The sequence below is a fragment of the Megalops cyprinoides genome, chromosome 2 (assembly GCF_013368585.1).
Source record: "Megalops cyprinoides isolate fMegCyp1 chromosome 2, fMegCyp1.pri, whole genome shotgun sequence".
Lineage (NCBI taxonomy): Eukaryota > Metazoa > Chordata > Actinopteri > Elopiformes > Megalopidae > Megalops > Megalops cyprinoides.
In genome coordinates this window covers 1974709-2000349 of record NC_050584.1, presented here as the reverse complement: position 1 = coordinate 2000349, position 25641 = coordinate 1974709, and the positions used below count along the sequence as shown (strand labels likewise).

At 38.1% G+C, this 25641-nt stretch overlaps 1 protein-coding gene across 1 annotated transcript in view; it reads right to left on the bottom strand.

Annotated features, from left to right (window-relative positions):
• Positions 1-350: 350 nt before the first annotated feature.
• The window catches only part of LOC118773709 (obscurin-like), a 37056-nt gene continuing 11765 nt past the window's right edge, over positions 351-25641 (bottom strand). Inside the window, exons 7-16 of the mRNA XM_036522756.1 lie at positions 20405-20527; positions 19966-20133; positions 16385-16490; positions 12060-12299; positions 11555-11778; positions 6491-6587; positions 5591-5740; positions 2487-2652; positions 853-983; positions 351-477 (exon numbers count right to left, since the gene is read on the bottom strand). Of these exons, the coding sequence (XP_036378649.1) occupies positions 351-477; positions 853-983; positions 2487-2652; positions 5591-5740; positions 6491-6587; positions 11555-11778; positions 12060-12299; positions 16385-16490; positions 19966-20133; positions 20405-20527 (1532 nt within the window). The remainder of the gene's footprint in view (positions 478-852; positions 984-2486; positions 2653-5590; positions 5741-6490; positions 6588-11554; positions 11779-12059; positions 12300-16384; positions 16491-19965; positions 20134-20404; positions 20528-25641) is intronic.

Here is a 25641-nt window from a genome sequence, read left to right as displayed (position 1 = left end):
ACCAGATTCTTCTCTTGTCCCTTGCTGGGATGGGCTTCTTAGGATCTGCGCTCACATGGTTTGAATTCTGCCTGTCTGACCGTTCCTATCAGGTATCTTGGAGGGAATCAGTCTCCTGCCCCCGCCCTTTCCAGACCAGGGTCCCACAAGGTTCCGTACTTGGCCCACTCCTTTTCTCCCTTTACACTAAATCGCTTGGACAGGTTATCTCTGCCCACGGTCTTTCCCACCACTGTTACGCAGACGACAAACAGTTGTTTGTCCCCCCCCCCCCGACTCTCAGGTCAGGCCACACATTGCAGCCTGCCTAGCTGACATTGCCTCCTGAATGTCCGCAAACCATCTTAAGCTCAATCTGGAGAAGACTTTTTTCCAGCTAAGAGCTCCCCAACAATCGACACTCCGATCACCATTGAGGGTTCTGTGGTGACCCCCTCCAGGTCAGCCAAAAACCTGGGCGTGACCCTGGACGACCAGCTAAACTCAAGCCACATTGCGGCAGTCAACCGGTCCTGCAGATTCTCCCTCTACAACATCAGGAGTATCTGCCCTTTCCTGACCCAAGAAGCAACCCAGCTCCTAGTTCAAGCACTAGTCATCTCCCGCCTTGACTACTGCAACGCCTTACTGGCTGGCTTACCGGCCTGCACTATCAGGTTGCTTCAGCTGGTTCAGAATGCTGCTGCACGTCTGGTATTCAACCTCCCAAAACACTCTCATGTCACTCCGCTACTCACTGCACTTCACTGGCTTCTGGTAGCAGCCCGCATCCAGTTTAAGACACTGGTGCTGGCTTACCAGGCCACAAGAGGCTCTGCCCCGTCCTACCTTCAGTCTCTGATCACTCCATACACTCCAACCACTCTCTCTTCGCTCAACCTCCTCTGGGCAGCTGGCGGTCCCCTCACTTTGGGAACCTGGCAGCCGTTCCACTCGGCCACGTCTCTTTTCTGCCCTTGTACCACGGTGGTGGAATGACCTTCCTAACCCAATCAGAACTGCGGAATCACCCGCCATCTTCCTCAGGAGCCTGAAAACCCACCTTTTCAGAATCCACCTGTCCCCTATTGTGTAACTTTCTTGTTATGTTATGTTTTTATATTTTATGGTATAAAATGTAAAAAAAAAAAATCTTCTGTACTAACCCTGTCTCTATGTTGCAGGTTTTGCTTGCAGATTTCTGTTTTATTGCTGCAGGATATACAGGAGCATGGTACTGTAAATCATTAATTTGCATTCCTACTGCGATGTTTTGCCTATGAGGTAGTAAGCTAACCTGACTGATGCACTAATTGTAAGTCGCTTTGGTTTAAAAGCGTCTGCGAAATACCAAATTGTAAATTGTAAATTGTAAAACACAGGACTTGCTCTGACTCTGGAACATCACTGCTTGGTAGTCTACAACAAAACAATGGATAAAAACAATAAACAAAATTGTCCCAGGTGTCCATGCAACTGACTTGTCCACCCACATGCAATAAACATGTAATATGTAAAATAAATGTAAAAATGTTGGTGTTAGAGGACCTGTCTGATCAAGGAACAGAGTGTGAAGGGGGAAAATGGAAACCTGTAAATGAGAATCTCCTGTATTCAATTAAAATTCAGTCCTCACATAAATACCATGTCATATGATACTTTTTGGGATGAATGTCATTTGGAAATAAAAGTTTATTAATTGTGCTAATTGATTATGATCTGCAGAAGGTAAACAAAAATAATGGAAGCATCAAATCAATATTTATAACCATACATTAGATAATATATGATAATATGCAGTGGAAATGTATTCTTCAAAAGGGAAAGCCTCCAGTTCTTTGGGAGATGAAGGATGTGGAAATCTACTAAACAGTATACATTCCAGAACTTTCTGTAAAGGTTCAATGTTGTTTGAATTTGAAGGTGTGTGACTTCATGCTGGTGTAGATGAAAACCACTCTTGACTCTATTTAGCAGTGTGTATGGTGCATTATCCTCTTGGAATTTAAGAATATCTTAAGGAAACAATGTTTGCACCATAGTGTACCTGGTTGCTTAAAATGACTTTGTATTGGCTATAATTCTACCATGCAGAGTAATAATCTGCCCCCATGGGATGACTGCTCACACCATAACAAATCCACCACCATTTTTTAGCAACTGGGAACAGGCACTAGGATTGAAGGCTTCCTTTGGCTTTCTCCAAACATAAACCCATCCAGTAAAAAGAGTAAAAGTGACTCATCAGACCAAATTACTTATCAAATATGAGTCCTTTTCCACTTGGTGTTTCCATTCTTTTTTCTACCACCTGTTTTCACCTTTGCAGTAACATGTAGGATTACATTGAGGAAAAAATACACTTGGGTGCACACAATTTCTTTCTATAGTAGATCAACCTAACTCATGTTGATAGATTATATTAACTTCAAAAACACACCAAAAAAGAAATGAAAAACCAAAAAGTCATTAATTACACATGACATTCTTTCTTATTCGAACATCACCATCTCCACCTTGGTGCGGACTTGCTCTCGCTTAATCTCTCTCTCCCTCAGATATGTGCGCAGTTTGTCTGTGGAGAAGCATACAGTAGATTCACAATGCCTGGAGGACTGGCACATGCTCTGAATCCATGGAATCTGGAGGCACTCTGCAGCTGTGGGTCTCTCCCTGTCAACATGAAATAGTTTGTCATCAAAACCAAAAAGGAACTTACAATAGTATATTGAAAGGTCAGATATGTCATTTGCAAAGGTATGGGTTGGTTATGCATACCCCATACCTACCAAGCACTGAGAGCCTACAGAACAATATGTGGTCTGAGTCAAACATTTTTTTCAGTCAAACCTTTGGAGTTTGGATGTAACCAAACAATAATTGCCAAAACTTGTTTCATTTAGCATCTTCTTCCGTTGCTTATTTCCCATCCTAATATTACTGCCATACCCCCAGTACCCTTAATAATAATTCTCACTATTGCTGTGTCTTGTCTGGATAACCTTAACTTCATAATATTTTCCTACAGTCATATCTGTTCTTTGTAGGCACTTGCATATTACCTGTGTCCTTATGCTTACTATGACTAACATTACAAGCTCTAGTACCCCTGAATGTGTTAGTAAGGCCATAGCATGCAACATGCATTGTTGCTTTGACTACAAAAACACGAGCTTAGCTATTCTTATTTAAATGTTCTCTTATAAATGCATTAATTGTTAATTCTTAACAAAAGTAACTGACAGCTGTGACTCTTGTATGGTGTACCTACAAACATAACACTATCCATTCTTGCCACTGTCATGACATAATCTCGCACACTGTATACCTGCCAAGCAGCCTGTGTTATGTAAGTTAAAACTCTCTGTGATTGTAATACTCTATTAATGTCTTAATCACTGAAACACAAGGTAGCCCACTGTAACCATTTCACAAAGACCACCCAAAGGCTCCTTTATCTTTCCACACTCCTATTCTTTTAGTGATCTACTGTCACCTCATACATTTCATTTCAGTTGCTGTTTCTGCTTAGGGACCATGGCTGGCCCAATGCATAAGCGAACTAAGTGGCTGCTTAGGGCCCCCTGTGGCCTCCAAGAGCGCTTGAAACCAGAGCCGTGTATAGAGATGGCGCTGCCTGAAACATCCCACAAGAGAGCTTGAAATGTTTTTTTTTTTTTGGTGATACATTATATTTAGGGTTGTCAAAATAATGTGATAATTTTGATTAATTAATTATAGAAAAAAATAACGCGTCAAAAAAATTAACGCAGATTAATCGCAGTCTATGATGCCCCTCGACCCCATACGTCACTGTGCATCAATATCACACGAGAGGGAGTGCTGTTATACTGAATATCAGCATGGCTGTGATTCGGTCGTTGGTACGAGGTTGCAAGCCAAGTGCTGAAGATAATCACAGCCATGCTGATATTCAGTATAACAGGACGACCTCGAGTATGCTATTGCTTTTATACAACACTTCTACAAACAAGGCTGTTTATCAAGTAACGATGATTTTTGTTGTTTATTCAGCTCTGCTGACAAAAGTAGGATTAAATTTACATGTGTTGTGAAGCAACACATAAACAGATTCTTGACCACAGGTTAGTTAGCTAGCTAGCTTACTGCTTTTTATCATACACAAAAAGGCTACTCTCTTTCATACCCGACAGGAGGCTCGCCAGCTACTGTTTATCATACATGTAAAGGCTAGCTATATGGTAGGCAAGCAAGCCACTTTTAATCGCAGCCCACTACAGGGTAGCGAGCTACTTCGTAGCATACATGGATGGGCTAGATACACGGTAGGCTTGCTAGCTATCTATTGTTTATCATACCCAACTGCAGACTGGCTAGATTCTTTTATATCATACACGGAAATGTAAAATATGACACATTGACAATCATTACAATGTCAAGGATAAAATGAGAAACTTATGGACTTATTTCCATCATTGTTCTTGCTGAAACATTTCTGATTTTTTTATTTCCTCAATTCATTAGGTCATGTTTTTGATTGTTATGGCCATTATTGCATATAAACAGTGAAAAAATGTTCTGAATGTATGGGAAATAAAAGAGATGTTGACCTTTAAAGTTTATAATTATCATTGATGCAGTCATCTACCAAAATGCATTTGAACTGAAATATTTTTAAATGCTTCTCATGGCAAATATTGATATATTCGATTAATTTAGATTAATTAATCACAAAGCATGTAATTAATACATTTTTTATCGATTGACAGCCATAATTATGTTATGTCAATGGTAATCATACAAAAACTCAATATTATGTTAACAGCAGTGGTGGCGCTGAGGTGGTGGGGGGCCCCCAAATAAGGCTTGGGCTGGCCCTGTTAGGGACTCTGTAAAGCACTTCCAGCAACCACTGTCTGCCAGCACCTTTAATTGCATGTTTACAGTCACATGCATTACACACAAAAGATGTCAAAAGGTTCACAGTTCGATACAACAACAATTTGAACAAAGCTTGAATGGAAACAAACTATGACTGAATAAGATTCCATATTTATTCCTGACATATAAAATGTGAAACCACAATATCTTTATCAATTGCTTGTTAAAATAATAAACAAAATGTACTGTTTTGTGCAAATTATGGCATCTCTTGTTAAAAAGATTTATAATCAGACATTATTAGATATTAAGATTTCTAGCATTTGCCACTCCATCTACAAGACTATTGATTTAGGTGACCAGGCAGAATTTTGTGGGTGAAATATAAAACATTTCAAAACCACAAATGGAGTTTACTGTTTTTAAAGGTAACATGTACAAAGATCCACCTTTTACCCATAAAGAAAATATAACAGCTCGGGATTATATTTATATTTTCCACATGTTTAATGCAGAAAGTATTTTTGTTATAATATTTTCAACAGGAGGAAAAATTTTTTGGAAATGTTTATGTATTAACGTATGTATTACTTTTTGGAGAAAAATTTGTGCATGAGCAATTTGGTCTTTCTGTATGATTTTTTTTACTAGATAATAATTTTCTGATGTGTGTTGGAAGTGTAATTAGTGCACCAATCAAAGCGGAGACATGTTAAGAGTTCAGTTTTCCATGTCTCTGTGCTCTCACCAGGGCCTGTTGCTGAGAGTCCTCTTCATAAAGTTGACTGAACCCTCTGAGAGACCAGGATAGCACTTCCCAAACTGAATCCTCCCTTTCCTGATGTTGCGTTCACATTCCCAGAGGAGGTTAGATTGGAATGGGTTTTCTGCACTGAGCCTGAAGGAGGACAGTTTTAAAAAACAGGTGGATGAAAATAGACAGGGGCTAATCTCTGGGTTAAAAGAAAAACAGTTTGATTGTACAGCAAATAAAACACATTAATTTCAAAGCACAATCAAAAGATTCAAAAACTGCTTTGTTGAAATTATGTTTAAGATGTGTCGTTCAGTTCTGCAAGGTCGTTACTGCTGAACCCTTATGTATGGAGGATGAAACTTTTTAATAAAACAAATAATGAAAGTAATAAATGAATCACAAAATATTTTCACCAGTGTATCTTTTATGGTGTATACCATCATGATTTTGCACATTGCTCCCCTTGGCACTTTAAATAATTTTGCCGTTTCTGTGACTGATGTACTTGCAATTCAGGGCACTATCTGCTCTCTTTCAAAATCTGTTAGACCTCTCATGTTGATCTAAAAACTCACATTGAGGTGTTGATTTAAAATGTCTTTTTTTAGCAGAAACATGTTAGTAATTAGTATTGACATTAATATGAAACACATGTAGATTTTTTAATTGCAATTAGTTACTTCAAAAAAATGTCTTTTTTCATTAGGTGTTTCCATTATTATTTTATCTACTCCTTCTACTTGTCACTGTAGAAATTGCCATAATGAAAAACATCTCTTTCTAAATAATGGAGATAGTTTATGTTTTTCACAATTTTATGTCGTTCTCTATAGTCAAGAACAGTACTTTACAACAGCAATACACACCAGGGTCTGTACATGCTGTACTCACATTATAAAAGTCAAAAAACCAATGGCCCAGATGTCTGTCGCAGGACCCACACCGTGCCCTCCCAAGATTTCAGGAGCTTTTGGAAGGACAATGTAAACTGACAAGCATAACAGACAAGTAAAGCAAATTTTACACAAAGTTCACAATGATTTTTTAGGCCTATTATCACAGTGTATGATGTTTATGGATGGATTCATATTATTATGAATAGAATCTCAACTAATATGACAAACACAAACAATACAAACACAAAGGATGTATTACAAGGGTATCTTAACTAATAAAAAAGTATTTCATAATGGAACAATATATTTTCATTGTGGTAAAAGGTAAGACTGGAAATAAAAGCTTATTCTCTGAAGAACAGTAATTTGGTCATATAATGCAGGGCAATGTTGCTGTTGCAATAAAAGAGGTTGAAATTTTTCTTTCTGTAATACATGCTGTAATACATTGTATCTGTACAATGTGTGATTGTATGTAGGGCAATGCACACAAATCATATTCAATTTCTTAAAATATATCTATTCAAAACGATAAATATAGTTGTCTTTCATTCAGCTAACAAGCCGACTTTATGTTCTCTACAGTAAAAAGATGAGAAAAGTGAAATCCCATGAGCTGCCGCAAACAAAAATCAGACTCACTCAGCAGATACCGTGGAGACTCGACACCTATCATACACAGACAGACCTGGATATCATCATCTAGCGGACCCTTTGTCTGAATTGCTCCAGGGAACAGGGTTACGATTAGGACTGACATGAAATTGTTCAAGGTTCTTGAGTCAAGGTATGAATTACATGTAGTCCTGCACTTTTCACCCCCATTGTACATCTGTTAAAAAAAACTACTCCCACATACTTTCTATGTGTTGGATACAAATTTCATTGTTAGAACAAAACAATATAAGGATATTTTGATCTAAAAATTGATTTAGATAATGGAGTCCTTTCAAAATCATATATGTGAAAATGTTACACAAATGTTATGTTTTACCATTACTATTTTAAGAGAGTTGTAATTTGATTTTGCTGTATGTTATCAGGGCCATAAAACATTTAGTCATTTTCTGATTTCATGAAATACAATATAATGATACTTCACCTCATATCTAACAATGACACCTGCAAATGATGTCTGTATGAATATGTCTCTAATCTCCATCTTTAATGCAAAGAAGGGGGTATGTAAATGTCTGATATAATCTCATTGGTTGCTGTGGATGCAACAGAATAAGTGAAATAATTCTATATTGATTCTGATGTTCCAGATAATTAGCTAGTAAATCGTAGTGAAATCATCTTAAAAAGATGACGTATCACATCAAAGCAATGCTGTCAATTTGTACTGTAGCTATTATAGGCTAAACATTAAATTACTGCATTGTTGGTAGGCTGCATTATTTTGATTAGTCAATGTGCATTCTGAAGGGGTGAGATGTTGAAAATGCTTGTTTTTTCTGTTTTCAGTTTTTAAAAGCTGGAACTCCCTGTAGTTGCACTTTTTGGTGGAATACGAACTCTCATCCTCTGAAAACTAATGTAGATAGCTCTGGCAGCCTGAGAAGTTACTCTGCCTTAGTTTGGAGAACCACGTAGACTGTGGAATAATTTCCATAGGTTAGTGTTGTGTGGCGAGTGAGACACTTTTAATTCTAGGGGAAATAAGTTTATCTACATCTATAAAAGCAAAAACAAAACAGAATCAGACTTGGCATGGACAGGGTCTAGACACAGGCTGTAGCCGTGTATCTCCTGACAGGGAGCTCTCCCAGTGAATTATCCCCATATTTCCCTGGTTAGCCCAGGTATTGGATATCACGGGCAAGTAATACAGGCAGAGTTTCCCTGCAGTAGCTCTCCTTGTTCAGTTTTTATGTTTGTATATTGGATATAAAGAAATAAACCAGTGCTCTTGTTTTCTTTGTTATAGAGTTGTGTAGTTTGCGAATAAAGAAATATTTTGAAGGAATCTTTTCAATGTACTCTATGTTTGTTTGACCCACCAGTGAGACAACCTCCCCAATGTTCCTTCAATGATAACTTAATAGCCTATGGAAATCTGAAAAGCCAAAACAGACTGAGAGTGGAGGAACAGATTCATTTGGATGGCCTGTTGTCCAGGCAGCATGTCAGAACTACTAGAGTCATTAAACCCAAATGACCCCAATCAATAAACAAATCAGTAGGCTACTCAGTACAATGATTCTCATTCAGTGCCTACAATTGGTTCATTCATTCTTTTCTTTCAGTTCGTGACAGTTTGGGTCTGCTGCAGTTCACCAAGTCACTATGGAATCGTTCCTTTCTTCCATTTTGGCCATTCCTTCATTACATCTCGTTCAGTTCATTCAATATGTTTCCTTCTCTGACCACAGAGTGACTCTGTCCGTGATAATAGTTTACTCTATTTTAATAGCCTATAGCAATAATGCTTTGTCTTGTAAAAAACAAAATACTTAAACACGTGTGTAAAACAGATAGCAACATTTAGTAAAAATAATGCCATATTTCTTGAACGAGCTAATGAAGTTAGTTTCTATGTCTAGGTTGTTATTAGAAGAATACTTATTTTGGCAGGATCATTATCAGTATATATGCTGTAGCATTATGTAGGAATTTAAGGAGGAGGAATTTAAAACTGTAACAGGCCAAAATAATTTCATAATTTATTTTACTTACATAGACCCCTAGTTAATGTACATCTCCTGCTGTGAATGCCCATCACTGCTTTCTCCATTTCCAAATTTTGCACAACTACATACATAAACTACATTCCTTTGCCAGCTCTAAAGATAAAAAAGAAACCCTCAAGGAAGAAATAAATAATAAATAAATTATCTATGTTGTTTGTAAACCTGTGTAGCAGAGCTAAAATTAGTAGCTTGTGTGAGTCCTGTGTAAAGCTGGTAGGGCAGTGGGTAGCAGAGTGGTTTCAGCAGTGATGTCAATCCCTGAGACTTAGATAGCAATGTTGCCTCTGGCTTTGGGGGACAGATTGCCTTTAGCTGAACTGATAGGACATTGGCATTTCTAGTTCAGTTGTGTGGCGAGAGCAGGGGTTTGGAGCTCACTCATGGAGTCACGGACTTCATTCACATTTGCTACACTTGCTCAAATCAAATGCACATTTCATAATATAACATGGGACATTAAAGTTTACATTTTCGCACAACAAGTCAATTCCTTTGTTCAACTGTCTGCTTTGAACATAAATTAGCTAACTAATTGACTAGCTAGCTAATGTGGCATGTACTATCTACATGCTAATTACTGATATAACTCACTTAAACTTTTCAGTAAATTGGTATTTGAAGGCATTTGTATTGTATTTGTGTCGCTTAAACTACTGTTGCAATTTGTTGCTTGTCATGGCTGGTCGGCAGATTATATACCAGAGCTGGTGTATAAAATCTCAGCAAATGATATGCTTGAGATACATGATGTTGAATTTTACCAGTTTGCACTTAAAATTGGTTCAAAGTTGACCCTCTATAATAATGTTATGTCATTTAATTTTTAAATTTTGATTTTTAAATCACAGTTCCTCTGTTATATGCTTCCTTTTATTTCTTCTTTTATGTAGAGAATTATTCTTCCAATCCTTCTATGACCAGCCTCCACTGGTATGTCATAATGATGTTTTTGTCATCTTCTTCCATTTTCTCCAGTAGTATTCTTCATAATCTCTATTTTCTCAGAACTGTATGTAAACATGTTATGAAAATGCAATAAACACAGTTTCAAAAAAATAAATAAGATGATGCAATTCACTTATCTGCCTAGCATACACTGTTACAACTTGGACATGAGTGAGCAAAACTATGTTATTTTCATGTTCTATTGCACACACTTGACACATACATGTTCCTCAAAACAAGATAAAATACTTGTCCATAGCATTTTTATATTTTAACAAAGATTAAACCTACTTCAAAGCAACAGCTTCTCAAGGCACATGCTACATGGAAAATTACAGTCACTCATGTTGTTTTAGGAAAAATGTGAATGAGGGCATATTGAGTCATATTCAGGTTCCTATGGTTTCTATATGACAGTTACCTTTCTCAGTGAGTTACAATGGTGAAAATGGCACAACAGTACTCACCCAAAGCACTCCCCTCACTATTACTGAAGATGCAATGACAGAAAATGTTGCATCGTACATCCCAACAGACCATATTGGAATGTGGAAAAATCCATACTGTCTAGAAGCCTAGCCAGAGAAACTCACCTTACTCTAGTGGAACAAATGCAACCATATACCCAGTCATTACTGGTGAATGACACAGCTCAGATTTTCACCTAGATCTGAACTGTAGGACTCGGCCTGTACTCAGAACAATTGAATTACCCACTGAGCCACTCAGCAGTCCCAGGAATGTTAATGTTTTTTAACATTATATATACTATTAGAAAATATTCTATCTGGTGTCTGATAATTGTGTGGAGTGAGCCTCCCCAGTGAGTCTGAGTGGAGGTGTGACTTCTGATATAGATGCAGCCTATGTACGTATTAACTACAATGTTCAGCAAGAGGCTTAAAACAGACAAAGGTCGATGTTAGTTACGTTCAACAAACCAGGTATTTCATTGCTGATATATTCCAGTTCATCATATGTAGCTTTGAAGAACATTGTTTCATAGAATGTCATCTTCATGGAACAATATTATCACCAGATCCTTCTACAGAATCCCTAGGCTCTGAACATCATGATAGAGGCAGGGAACTACTCTAATCTTCAGGACATTAAATGCTAGAGATATAATAAAAAAATGACTTGTATTTTAAGTATTAAAATACAATAAAAGTATTGTATTTCATACACAACTATAATGTATGAAAAGGCTAATTTTATCCAGGAGGCCTACCATAAATCCTAACTAATGGCAAGCTAAGGAATTAAAAGGATTAAAGAAAAGGAAGCAAATTGATATTATTTTATGTATAACCAGTCATAACCGGATCATTTTACAGAATTTTGAGAATAATGTTGAAGATGTTTGAAATGGGGTTTTCGTTCTGTCTTTTGGAGATCACATAAGTGAGACCGATCCCAACCTTTGCTCTCCTTTGATTCCCAGACATGCTCCACAGAGAGGGTCTGGCCAGGGGAAAAGGTCTGCGCTGATCCCAGGTCCACAACCTTCAGCAGGTTATGATCTGTCACCAGCATGTTGTCAGACTTCAGGTCCAGGTGAACAATATTGTTTTTGTGCAGGTAGTCCACAGCACTCAAAATCTGTTGAAGCAGCTCGCTTACGTGCATCTCTGCATATAGCCCTCTGCAGATCCAAGTGAAAGCAGACAATCAAATTAAAATTTACCCCACTTTACCCCAAGCTGTGGAAGCTAATTCCACACGAGTGTAAGCAGTGCTGAAAATCCTGAAAATCTTGGTAATCCATGTATCGGTCAAAACCATGGCTTTGGTGTCTCCTGAAACAGTAACAGTTACAAGTTTTGATTGGCCAGCATGGCAATCCTATACCCCTGAAGTTTTGGACCTTTGGACATTTAACGAGACCAAGGATTTACACTTCAATGGTGTCAGTATGGCTTTTACCTCTCGGCCAGGTTGTACAGAAGCTCATGTCCAGCACACAGTTCCTCAATCAATACTAGGTAACGAGGGGTGAGGAAGGCGGCATGTAGACGGACAAGGTGGGTGTGATTCAATCTTTTCAGCAGCTGGTATTCACGTAACACCAACTGTTGCTGCTCCTGCTTGTAAGGGGTGATCTTTGCTGCAAACAGCTGCTTGCTCAGGTCCTCCCGGCACTGTGTCACCACACTGAAACGCCCCCTATAATACAAAGGTAATCAGCTACATACTCGCATTATAGAAGTAATGAGCAAAATGGATCCTCACATTACACATTACACTAAATTATCTAGTTGCTTTTCTGTGAACTGTGAAGCACTTTGAGTGGTTTAAATAAGCTAACCATATGTTAATTGTTTTCTGTGTCATGAAATCTCACTTTATCCTCCAATTTAGTGATGAAATTCCATTAATTTCAATCTTATCTTCATTCTCATCTATTTCATCATTTCAGCTATTACATCATTTTTATCTCGATTTTTAAGCAACTTTTGTTTCTGGCCTTAGTTTTTCATGTTTTTTGTTCCTTTGACCTCTTTGACACAATAGCTATAAATAATCATCTTGTCTTTTATTAAATGTTTATTTATTTATTAACAAGCCATTTTCAACAACACCACAAATCCACTGTCAGTTTCATTACAAGTCTTCCTCCTTGCTGCAAAAGCTGTTCTGATCCTTATCAATACCTCCTTGACAGAAAATGGCAATAAACAGAGCCCCCATTACGACACTTTGTTGCCTTAATAATAATAACTAAAGCCTAATGGATATGACATTTGACTTGCTAAAAACATCAAAAATTTTGAGATTTTGGCACAAAAATTGGACATGATTCTTGGATATCTGGAAAAACCTTAATGGTATTTGAACACTTATCTGCACCAAACCTTTTGTTCATGTGGTACACATACACATACTGAAGGAGTGCTGTTTAGGAAAAATCTAAAAATCTAAAAATCATTTGAAAAGTGAAACAAAAGTATTGTTACTAGTTCAGCATGAAGTATTCTTGTATTGCCAAGCGAAATCATGTTTTTTATGTTAACACTGTGAATGCAATAGGTTTCTGGCATTTCAGTCTTCATATGCCAGTAGTCCGCTTCATATAAAATGTTTAACTGTGTATCTACAGTGTGTGCTTTTTATGTTAACAGACTTTTTAAAGACTTTATTTATATAAGACTTTATTTAATTTGTTTAAGTAAAAAAGGCAGAAATGGCCTTTTTGGGCCTCTACATCTTAAAGCTTTTGCCTTATTAACATGCAAATTCACTTATTTTTCTTTGGACTCTCCTCTTCAAAAGTTAGTCTGCTCCCCTCTTCAAAAGTTTATGGTTTAAGGGAATATGGACACATATTTGCAACCTAAACCAAATTTATTCCAATGTACCATACTCTAAATGTATGGTACATGGTCCTGGGAATCTGATAAGGAAATGTTTGTGCTCTGCACGATTCCCCACCTTTATCAAGCCATAAAACAACACTATACTGTTTGTAAAAGAACTCTGTTGCATTGCTCTTGATGTGTGGCATGGAATGCCTCTGAGGTGCCTGGCAAAAAATAAAACAGTCGTCACCCAGAGATTACTTGAGATTCTCTGGTCTTTGTCAAGCAGTGTCTGCATGGGCTCCCATTGTTCAAACAGACCACATGGCAATTGGAGGCCCCAGTTTTCTACATGTAACCAAACCAAACCAAGAGCCCATGTAGAGCACAAGGTATAACCTGTGAAGTGGCCCCATGTTAGTGCAGCAAGAACCATGCCCCCAGTCCCTCTTAGCTCTTCTCTGATGGTCTTGTTCCTCTCACCTGCAGCTCTGGACAGCCAAGCTCTTCCCAATGCACTCTGTTATTAATCCACAACTGGCTGTGTAAGTAAGTCCCTTGACAACAAATGACATGCCGTTGGAGACCCAAATACCCAATACAAAGTTGGTAGCTGTCAGTGAAGACAGCTCCTAAGGATGCAAGAGAACTAGATCTCCTGACATCGTTCCATGTCAACGATGTGTTCCTGGCAAGGAGCCCAGAACAAGAGGACCGCCAGTGACAGACATGAATGCCGCGTTTGTTTTCCCTGACCTGTGTACCCAATGTACAGTATGGAAACCTATTCTCTGGTCAGGCAATGGATGTCCCCTGCGTACCTCTCTCTGTCCCCTGTGACAACCCCAGAAGCCAACAAGGGAAAATGGGCTGTGGCCTCCTCAGAAGGCCTACAAAAAATAAACAACCATCCCCTCAAATCTAATGGACTGGCCCTCCCCTGTAACTCAATGAGTATAGCATTGTTGTTTAATACTGGCATTGTGAGTAACCTAGGTGATTTAATCTTTTACGAGATGTGTTTAAACGTATCTGTGATTCGTACAATAATCATTTTTTCCCTCATTACAATCACATTATGAGACTGGTTAGAGTAACTTCTATATATAATAATTCAATTAAGCTTACATCAAAATAAGATAACTTGCACAGCTAGACACACAATTAATGTTTTGTCAGCAAACATCAAACTACTGTTATCACTTCATGACCTCCTATAGTTTCACTCACAGCTGCTGAAAGCCCAATCTGACACTCACAATCAGCATTTTTGGTGATGACGCTCACACTCCATTTTTTGTAAAGTTTTGATGTTTTAATATAACATCATTCCTCATTTATTCATTTATTTTTAATTAATTGTAATTTTTTAAAATTAATTAATTCATTAATTTATAATTAATTTTCTGTTTGTCATTGTCTGTTTATTTAGAGATCCTAGTTTACTTTGTTTTGTTTTATCAGGGTTTGTATATGTTGTGTTAATAAATAAATTTTATTAATTGCATTGTTACCTTGTCTGTATTTTGTATTGACAAACTCTAACAGACTTAAAAGACCTTTTATCAATTTTTACATTTGTTGCAGAATGTTAAACATTATTGCCAAATGACCTGGCAGTACCTGGAGATTCCCTTCAATATTCCCTTCATAGACAGCGCCCTATATGAGGATTGCCATGGCTGTAGCAAGGTATTCAAAAATAGTCCCTGGATTAGTGTCTGAATAATGTTTGTCTCTTTCAATTTGTCTCATTGTCTTACTTTTAATACAGTAGTTGCAACGAATAAAATTGGTTGGTCATCTGCATTAGTTTATGTTAGCTAAATGAAAAATGACAGGTGAAACCGAAGGTGTGGAATTTGCACTTGCGATGACTAGGCAATGGCTGCTGACCTTTACACCAACACTGTAATGCAAAACCAAATTTCTGACTCAAAACCATATAAAGCCATGATGTGGTTGATTAATGTTTGGCTTCATTACTTTATAAAACGTGATAATATTATGTTACTTACTCTTGATGTTAACATTTTACATTTTATTATTTATCTGCTACCATGTCTGTAACCAGACAAGGCTCTCTCATATTCTGGCACTGATCTGTCATTTTGGGATGTTCAGACTTAATCCGTGGGTTAAAGGTCCAAATGTTCTGCTTGCTGCATGTCTGTAAACAAAGAAACTATTCTCTCATTCTAATGCTGATCTTGCATTATTTTGGGATGTTCAGATTTTTACCCCATGGGCTAAAGGTCCAAATGGTCAAACACAGAGTCACTGCCTTTCAAATAATACACCTAATGCTACAAAGTGCACATGGGCTGGATTTACCAGGGATTTAGCAAGCAGAGGGTGAGACAACTGTATGCCCCTGCACTGTCCAATCAGGGTGCTTTCCAGGTCACCTTTAAAAAACCTTTGGTCCAGTGCTAGGGTGCGTTTTTATTTAATTTTCTCTTTATTTACACATCTCTCCGTGCAGAATTAGAATCCATGTACCTCCTGGATGTGAAACCCTAAATACTTAAATAATATAAATGTAATCTAAATATTTTTTAAAAGAATTAAAATTCATAAAGGAGTCAAGCAGACCCAAAATGCAGCACCCACACAAAGAAATAATGCAGTGCTTTAAAACAATTTATGTGATTGTTTTGGCTCAGCCCCTAAGTCAGAACAAAGATCAACTATCTTTTTAACCAAAAGCTTTCACACCTGTAGTCTCAGCCTTTTCCCTGCAGTCTGATAGGGCACAATCTGCTGTCCCGACATTTTGTAGGCTAGAGTATATGGTAAGTCAGAAAATATTTAGCAATTGTTAAAATTTGCAGTGATAAAGTATAATTTTGTTGGTATGATAGTAAATTTAAAAGTTATGTTATATGACAGTTAGTCTGGTGTGATACTACTCACTCCCATTTCATTTAGACCAGTGTGAATGTACATTACCTGTTGATCTCTGAGAGAAAGCTGTAGGTAGGGTGTGCAGCATGTTCTGCTGAACCACTGATCGCCCTCACTGGGGATTCAGTATGGATGACAGGAATGTCAAAATCTGATTAATGGAAGAGAGACATGCAGTACATCAGATGGGAATTTGTCACAGACCCATAACAGGGAGGAACCTTACCAAATTGTCATATTGATGAACATAAGTACACAGTTACACAATACACAAGTACCACTTCTGTCAGGAAACTGAAATTGTTCTCACTAACAGTTCACACTATTCTCTCATTGGTCTCATAGCTGCTATTCATTGCCTACTTTATTAGGTGAAACATAACCTGTCTTGTTGGCCCTATCAATTGGCAACAGCTTTCCTCCTGCCTAGTTCATAAAAACAGATAAACATTCTTAGGGATTCCTGAAGCTATAGCGACTCAGTTGTGTAACAGTTAAAATGGAAATCTAAGAGAAATAAACAAATACAAAACTGAGGATTTTAAACAGAAAACAGAACTCTAGGACCTAGTGCCTAAGCATTTGCTCTTGTTGTTTGCTCACTGTGGGTTTTCAAGTTTTCAAGTGGGACTTGTTTTACAGGCCTCTGAAGGCAGAGGGCAGAAATTGGAGATGGTTTGTTGGTAAATGCTAAAATTATGAAATGCTAACATATGCTAAGACAGAAAAAACCATATCCAAGCATAACACCATTTATATGCAAGGTCTCCAAGTTGCCTCTCTTTATTTTCAAATCTCAAAACAGGACAAGGAAAAGAAAAAATAAACTAGGGGCTGTATTTGTAAAGCATCTGGGTAGGAAATGAATCCTAAATGCTTATATTTGTTTTTATTGATTTATTTTAGTTGATAATGGTTAATACTGCTTTAATTCTTGAGTTTACACACAGCTAAAAGATTAGGAAATACAACACATCCCATATATTGTGCAGAATTACACAAACTTATTATGAGGCTGGCTTCTTTTGGGGTATGACGGATTTCCCTATGGAAAATGTGTATTGTCCTCTTCCACTGCCCAAGTCCTCTCTCCACAACTCTATCATGATCTTCCATGCCTTGTAGATAATTGATACATGAAATGTTATTTAGGCCAGGGGTTTTTAACCTGTGATCTATGAACCCCTCAGGGTTTCGTGTATGGGATTCAGGAGGTCTGTGAATTGGATGCAAATGATTTATTCTCTGTTTGATTATCTTCATGTTATTTTGAAAATATCCTTTGTGGAAAAAAAATCATTTTATGTCAAATTATATTATGTTGGCATTGTTTCGCTCCAAACAAATGTATCTATCAAGCTTACTGACTACTATAACTATTCAGATGCTAAAATGGAACAAGCCTGTCCCCAGTGCTTTCGCCTCTGCAGCCAAAGGTAGCCAGCTATGTTTTCCAGGAAGGTTCGTAGCTAGCTATTTGTTTGCTGCGTGAGCTAATTATGGCAACGTTGATTCATTCGCTCTGCTAGGCAGAGACTGAGTGCTTGTCACTTACTGGGCTATAATCAAAGTAAATCTGTTCATTTTGAAGTTACTTCTGTAACTAGTTAAATCAGGGGGATCTTGTTAGATTGTGCAAGTTTATTGTAGCGGAGTTTCATGTAGATAAGATTTCACGTTTCACGTAAATTTCACATTTAATGATTGTGTTTCAACATGTTTCAACGTACTGTACAATACATATAAGAGAAGTATGAGGTGTACAGTATATCTTTTGTACAATCAACAAACACATAGTAACCTACAACGATGTTAGCTTGCAACGTAATCAATTGGTTTAAACTTGGATGGCATGACAGGGCTACATAGTCAGCTATGCAGATTATCTAAAGAGGTTATATAGCAAGCTAGCGGTCAACAATTTCAGTGTATCTAGACAGAAATCCAGATTTGCCTTTCACATAGATAACTGTTGTGTGAAACACCTGAAGTATATTATAAATAAAAAAAATCTCATAATAGCTGCAACAATTAGCCACTTCAGTAAATGCCTGCTAAACGTTAGTTGGCCTAACTTGCTAGTATATGTAGCCAGGTATGTAGCCAGGTAGTTCCCTACAATCCCTATACATTTCTTTGTATGATAGCCAGGCTGTCATAGTCAGGACTTCCTTAGGTAAGTGATATTGATGTAGAGGGGCAGTTAGACTGAATAATTATATGGCTGGTGGAATATGATAATAGTGATCTCAGTCTTAGTTGTTTAATAGCTAACTAAGCGAATAATATAGTATTAACCTTGTCAAATTCTGTGCAAGGTTAATTCATGATGCTCCTGTTGTAAAAGTGCAATGCTTTCTGTTAATGTTATAACTGTTTTTTTTTGGTTAATTTTCTACTTAGGACTATCCATCTACAAATTATACATATTTTAAACAATAAATGTACTCTCTATATATAAATTCTTTAAATGGCCTTTTGTGTTTAGCAGTAATTCTAAAATGTTTCATAAATACTGCCCTGGCTGTTTTCATTGTGAGAGCTTCATGATGGAAGCATCAGTCAGACTTTTGCAGCCTTTGGTCCTTTTTAAGCAGCAGTAAGACAGTTATTAAATGCAAATCCATGCCACCAGTATCAAAAATCAGTGTTTGAATAATTTTTGATGTTTGAGATGCTAAGTGCAAAAATGGGGTGGGATCCCCTACACTGGCCAGTTAGGACACTTTTACTTTACCTTTACAAGAGCCAACAATGTGCACCACAAAATCCAGTGTCCTCACATACCCATGACTACTCTTTGCTGATAACAGCTCAATTTTTGTTAATTATGTGGTGCTTTTTAACTAAGAAAACTTACTTGATTAGATAAAAACAATAAAAAAACAAACAAACAAAAAAAAAAAACAAATTGCATTAAACATGGGTTCAACCCAGGAACTTATTAAAATGATAATGAAGATTATTAGGGTGAGTTACAACGTTATTATTGTATTTACATTCATCACTTGGCAGATGCTCTTATCCAGAGTGACTGATAAAGCAAGGCTACCAATGGGAATCGAATAAAGTTACAAAAACATCGGTACACATAGCTAATGGCTGCCAACATTATGATAAATTTAGCTCTATAGACAAAATTTCTCATGGCCAGAATGATTCTCATAGGGGGAAGTCAACACCTTTTCAGGTAGAACTGCAGGGAGCTGTCACCAAATACATGCGATTCCTTTATGATGCCTATAAATCAGCAAAGCAACCCGCTATAATGATTTTTAGATTATAATTTTTCATATTTAATTCTGAACATATGAAACTTTACTTAATAATTCAGTGTAACCTACAGATGATGACCCAGACCTCTGTATTGTATTGAGTAGAGAATACCTGTATCACGAAAGATCGGCATGGTAGTGTTGTGTGTACTGTATTGTGAAAGGGCTGTAATTTCTTTTAAAATATAAGGTCCTTTAATGTCCACAATAAATAATGAACTAAATTTGAAATTCCATATTATTGTGGCTCATAAGGGATGATGCAAGCTACACTTGATACACTACTACATCCATTCATAAACACCTTCTTAGTTGAAGTGTTGGTGTTCAAATAAAACATATATGCCTTGCCTTCTGGTGTGCCTCCAATGGTGACAGGGGCTGAGGGTTCACTGAAGGGTCCCATCCCTTCTCTGTTGATACAGGCTATTCTGAAAATGTACACTGCTCCTCTGGGTAAGCTACTGACCATGTAGCTGGTGTCCGTCACATCCTCCACCAGCAGTCTCCATCCCCCGCCTGAAACAGCAGAGATCATAATCCAAGTCAGCTTAGTGGGGGGCTGTACACCACATCCTTCAGTAAACATAATACACATTACATGAGGGCAGCAGTACTATCAGAGGAGCTGGGAATGTCACACCATGCAAGATTTTTAAATCAGGGAACTCTAGTAGGTTCTTGCCTTACTAACTTGCCTACAGTAATGTGCTCAATAAAACTAGGTCATCAAGTGGTTTGGTGATATTACTTCAACTAAGTCACGTGTGAAAAAATACCGGACTCTTACCATCTCGACTATACTCAATGCAGTAAACAAGCGGAATGGTGGATGGAACAGGTTCCCACATCAGAAGCACCTTGTCCTCCTCTGCTTGATTTACTTCAGGGCTTGCAGGGCAAATGGGCAGCTCTGCACAGAGGCACATGGAGGGTTCAGTGTGTGGATGTTGACCACATTTTGTTGCATTGTTTCAATACTACATCAACTTAGTAATCCACAGTTAATTTTTCTTAAGTCAAAGGCTAGTCAACAATAAGCTATGATTTCCCTCGCACTTTTAACGATTGTACAATTTTCAAATTACTGTAAGAGTCACCACTCACAAAACAACCGTAAATTTTACAGATATGTATATTACAGAATTTGTTTTTATCAGCATGTGTCACTCAACATAAGGATTATGTAAGGCAGAGGTCTTCAACGTTTTCCAGGACCCCTTGGCTGATAGAGATATGGCGGAGGTACCCCCTATTACATATTGCATAAAATTGTGTTGCTTATTAAACCGGGCCAACAATAATGTGTAGGGCGGCCTATAGAGCCATGTATAAAAGTACTTTGTAATGGTGTATGCAATGCTAAGCCATTAAAATAATAATTATTGACAGATTCATATATTTACATCACATGTTTTTTGTAATTCTTTTTTTTTATTTAGGAAAATCAAGAATGCACAATTTTGACTTACATTACTTGTACAGAAGTGAACTGAATATGTGGAAGATAAACACACAACTTACGTAAACAGAACTATGGCTGTTAGCAGGTGTTGCGATGATGGCTAAGGTGTCCCCAAGGACGTAACTTTGGGTTGAACATTGGGGGGGGTTAGGTCTGCATGAATATGATTATTTGGGGGGGGGGGGGGGGGCTGTATTGGCCGGTTTTGATTATTGGGGGGGTTACAACCCCCCCATCCCCCCCATAATTTATGCCCATGGGTGACCCGTTCAATCAGTAAATTAACAGCTATCTAACTAGACGCTGTCACATTGCATTGTGCAAATTAGTCAGCTAGCTAACTTGACATTGCAAACTTCAGCAACTTCACAGCCTGCTAGCCACCTTTTCCGCGAATACCAGCTCCTCGAAAATCTACAGTTATACAATCCAATCCCCCCTCCTTGTAGATGCTTGATGTTTAAATTTGGTCTGGCATTTCTCTTAAAGACACAATCGAGTTGCTCTGAGTTGAAGTAACACTGGCCATGTTGACCTTGAATGTGACAAGATCGCTGGCTGCCCCGGCGATCCCTACACCAAGTTACATATGATGAAAGCACGTTAGTGCAAGCCCACCCGGAACCCATACAGATTGCATTGCAGTGTTGGCAGTTCGAAAAAAATTTCTTTAACATGAGAGTCTATCAGAGCGATCTGGGAATTTTCAACCAGAATGAAACTCCACGGAACACGACTTGACACTATTTGAACTATGATATTCAGAGGCAGGACAAGCTGTCTAGAACAATCACAGCTAGCGTAACACTGTGGCAGAATGTGACAGAAAATTTCCCTCCCTTTCCCCCTTTGGTGGTGCGTCGCCCGACCACCCTAAGGAACAAACCACCCCTGATAGGTTGTATTTATGTTAATGTGTATTTTTGGACATATTTTAATTTTTGGAAGAAAAAAAAAGTTAATCAAATGAACTTGGGATCAAATAATTTGGCGAAGCCCCTGCAGTAACTCCCTGTTGAAGATCACTGATGTAAGGCAAAGATGGGACGGGCGGATGATGGACCACTGCCTAAAACTTAACCTGACTAATACTGAGATGCCTCTCATCCCCACCAGGTCCTCCCTGTTTCAGGGACTGCCACCCCCCCCCCCCCCCCCCCAGCTTTGTTACTGTTAATAACTTCATAGGTGGTTATTCACTGAATGTACGTCCAGTACAGATATCACAAGTTTCAAAAATTCCAATATATGAGATAATGTTCATATTAAAAAAAATAATTGCAACAACTGCCAGCAGTTGTAAAAAGTAAATAAATAAAATTATATTACAGTGTTTGCACGCCATGACACACTGCTTTACTACAGAGAAAAGCTTGCCACCAAACAACACAATAACCACCACTAAATGTTTTTTTAAAATATTTGCATCTACCAACACAGGATTTAATAAACCGCATTACAGCACTGACATGCTGTGTACAGCTGTGGTTGCATGCCAGACCCACAACACTGCTCAACAGGTCAAAGACAAGCATTACACCATTAAGCAGTAACACTGAATGACCATTGGATGTCCTCCAACATGTGCTACACATTTACAGTAAATAGTTCATTTAGTGTGGTTATTGGATACACAGCAGGGCTATCTAGCCAAAAAGTTCATCTAGCTGTGGCAGGAGTTTTTTGTACTGAATGTGTCTAGTTACACTCCCACTGTGTCACTTTCTTTGCCCTCTGTAACAACAGTCAAGGCTGGAATTTAATAAGAATAAGAATAAGAATAAGAATAAGAAATACTTTATTAATCCCAAAGGAAATTTGAGGGTCACAACTGCACCGTCCAGCACACATCAAAACAACAAAGAATAAATTGAATAAAATAAATAAGAGGTATAAAATACAACAAATAGAAAGAAGTTTGTGCAATTATGCGTTGAGTTATCGTGCATGTGCTATGATTATATGCATAGTATAAAATGAATTTGTTGCAGGCTCTGCGTTGTTTACCTTCATGGCAGGGATAGAGCTAAGAGTTCAGTGAAAATCAAAGCTCAGGCTAAAATCTTTTTTATTTTTCCAAATTTTCCAAACACCGGCTCTTCATCCACATTTCCAGGAGGAATTACTAGCAATATGCTTGCTAGCAGAGAGAGATGAGAGAGCTGCAACATTGCTTGATCCTGGGATCTCTGCAGTTGACATAAGAACCTGTATTGCATCTCTGAAGACATATCTCTGTGCTGAAGCTGTGTTTCTGCTTCATTTCTGCTTCTTGTCAGACAGATTCTGGGAACGTCATATTTTTCCATGCACTGTTAGTCCATGAATTCTTTGTTTGTCCATGTAATTGATCTCATTGACAATTGAATTTTTGTAGCACAAATTACACACTGTCAAAGTCATACAAGGCATGACAAAGAAAGTTCAATGAATTGAACAAGCAACAATAGATCATCATCCAGTGAGAATATGTTCTTTAGACACATGATCACTGTCTGGGTAAAAAGAAATGGAAGCACTGTTGAACTTATTCACATCTATTTCTCTCACGTCACTACTTTGAGAGAGTTGTGGACAGTTCTGATTCTGACTCAATCTGTATTCATGATGTTACTGCTCTTCTGTAATCTGGCAGTACATCACATAGATTCATGGGTCTCCATATTGGAAAAAAATACATTCAATTCTGTAAAGGAAGGCCAAACTGACTGAAAGAAGAGTAAATAAACATCCATGAAGGGATTTTTAAATCCATCAGTCTGGAATTGGAAATTGGAGTGTTAAGAGTCTGGAGATGCAAAATAGCTTTTCAGCACAGGAAACTTACAGAATAGGGGCAGCAGTGTAGCATAGTGGTTAAGCACTAGGACTAGGACTAGTAACCGAATGGTAGCTGGGTTGATTCCCTGCTAGGGCACTGCTGTTGTACCTTTGGGCAAGGTACTCAATCCAGAATTGCCTCAGTAAATATTCCGCTGTATAAATGGGTAACGCTCTAAAACTCCAACCGACACTATATGGCCAAAAGTATGTGGACACCCCCCCTAATTATTGAGTTCAGGTGTTTCAGCCACAAAGATTGTTAGGTGCATAAAATCAAGCACATAGCCATGCAATCTCAATAGACAAACCGTGGAAGTAGAATGGGTCGTATTGGAGAGCTCAGTGACTTTAAACGTGGCACTGTCATAGGATGCCATCTGTGCTGCAAGTCAGTTTGCAAAATTTCTGCCCTGGTCAACTGTAAGTGCTATTATTGTCAAGTGGAAGCGTCTAGAAGCAACAACAGCTCAGCCACGAAGCGGTAGAACATGCAAACCTACAGAGCAGGGCCACCGAGTGCTGAAGTGCGTAACACATAAATCTGCCTATCCTCTGTTGAATCACTCACTACAGAGTTCCAAACTGTCTCTGGCTGCAACATCAGCACAAGAACTGTGCGTCAGAAGCTTCATGAAATGAGTTTCCATGGCCGAGCAGCTGCACACAAGCCCAACATCACTATGGGCACAAATTCCAACAGACACACTCCAAAATCTTGTGGAAAGCCTTCCCAGAAGAGTGGAGTCTGTTATAGCTGCAAAGGGAGGTGGGGTGGGGGGGGGCAACACCATATTAATGCCCATGGTTTTGGAATAGGATGTCCAATAAGCTCATATAGGTGTGATGGTCAGGTGTCCACATATTTTTGGCCATATGGTGTATGTAAGCCACTCTGGATTAGAGCAGCTGCTAAACGCCAAAAATAGAATGTAAAACGCATATGGTCAGTGGTAGTTGAAATCCACAGAAATCCAAATGAAAACACTGTTCAGAAACACACACAAAAAAAACATTTTTTTGTGTGAAAACACAAAAATCACAGGACTGGATTGGATTGCTGTCTTTTTCTCTTGCTGGACTTCCACAGTCAGATCATATACATCCAATCAAGCTACTAAACTCCCCTTCCTGTAAGGAAGGCAATAAGGCAAGTCTGTCTGCCAATATAGGTGTCAGGGTTTTCCTGTACTATCCTGGTTTCCACCAAATTTCACTTCACCATGTTAAGGTAGGCATTATCTATACTGTGCAGGACTATTTTGGCAATCCCACTCCCACCCTCACCCACACCATTTCTGACCATTCCCGCCAACTCCCTTGAAGATTCTGTCCTGTGCCTGTGGAGATTCTAAACATGCCCAACTAAACCACTGTTTTCTATTGATTTTCCTTCTCTTGGCCTGTAAAAATAATGCACACACCATCAAAAATAGAAAATCACAGTTAGGATTTATTTGTTATTTATTTGTTATTATTTATTTATTAAATATGAGACTCTAAGGAGTGGTTCTGTTTGATTCATGACAAATGCTGAAAACTAGACGGCCATGATTATTCTCACTAAGATTGCTGTTGCAGGACTCATGTCCAAAACAAACAAAATGCAGTTACTCCAAGGATTAGCAAGGTGTTTCAACACATAATTAATATTAACACTGACATTAACATCCATGGTAGTTTTTGCACCCCACAGACAATAGATAAGATAATTTTCACATTTACATCACACGTACTCCCCA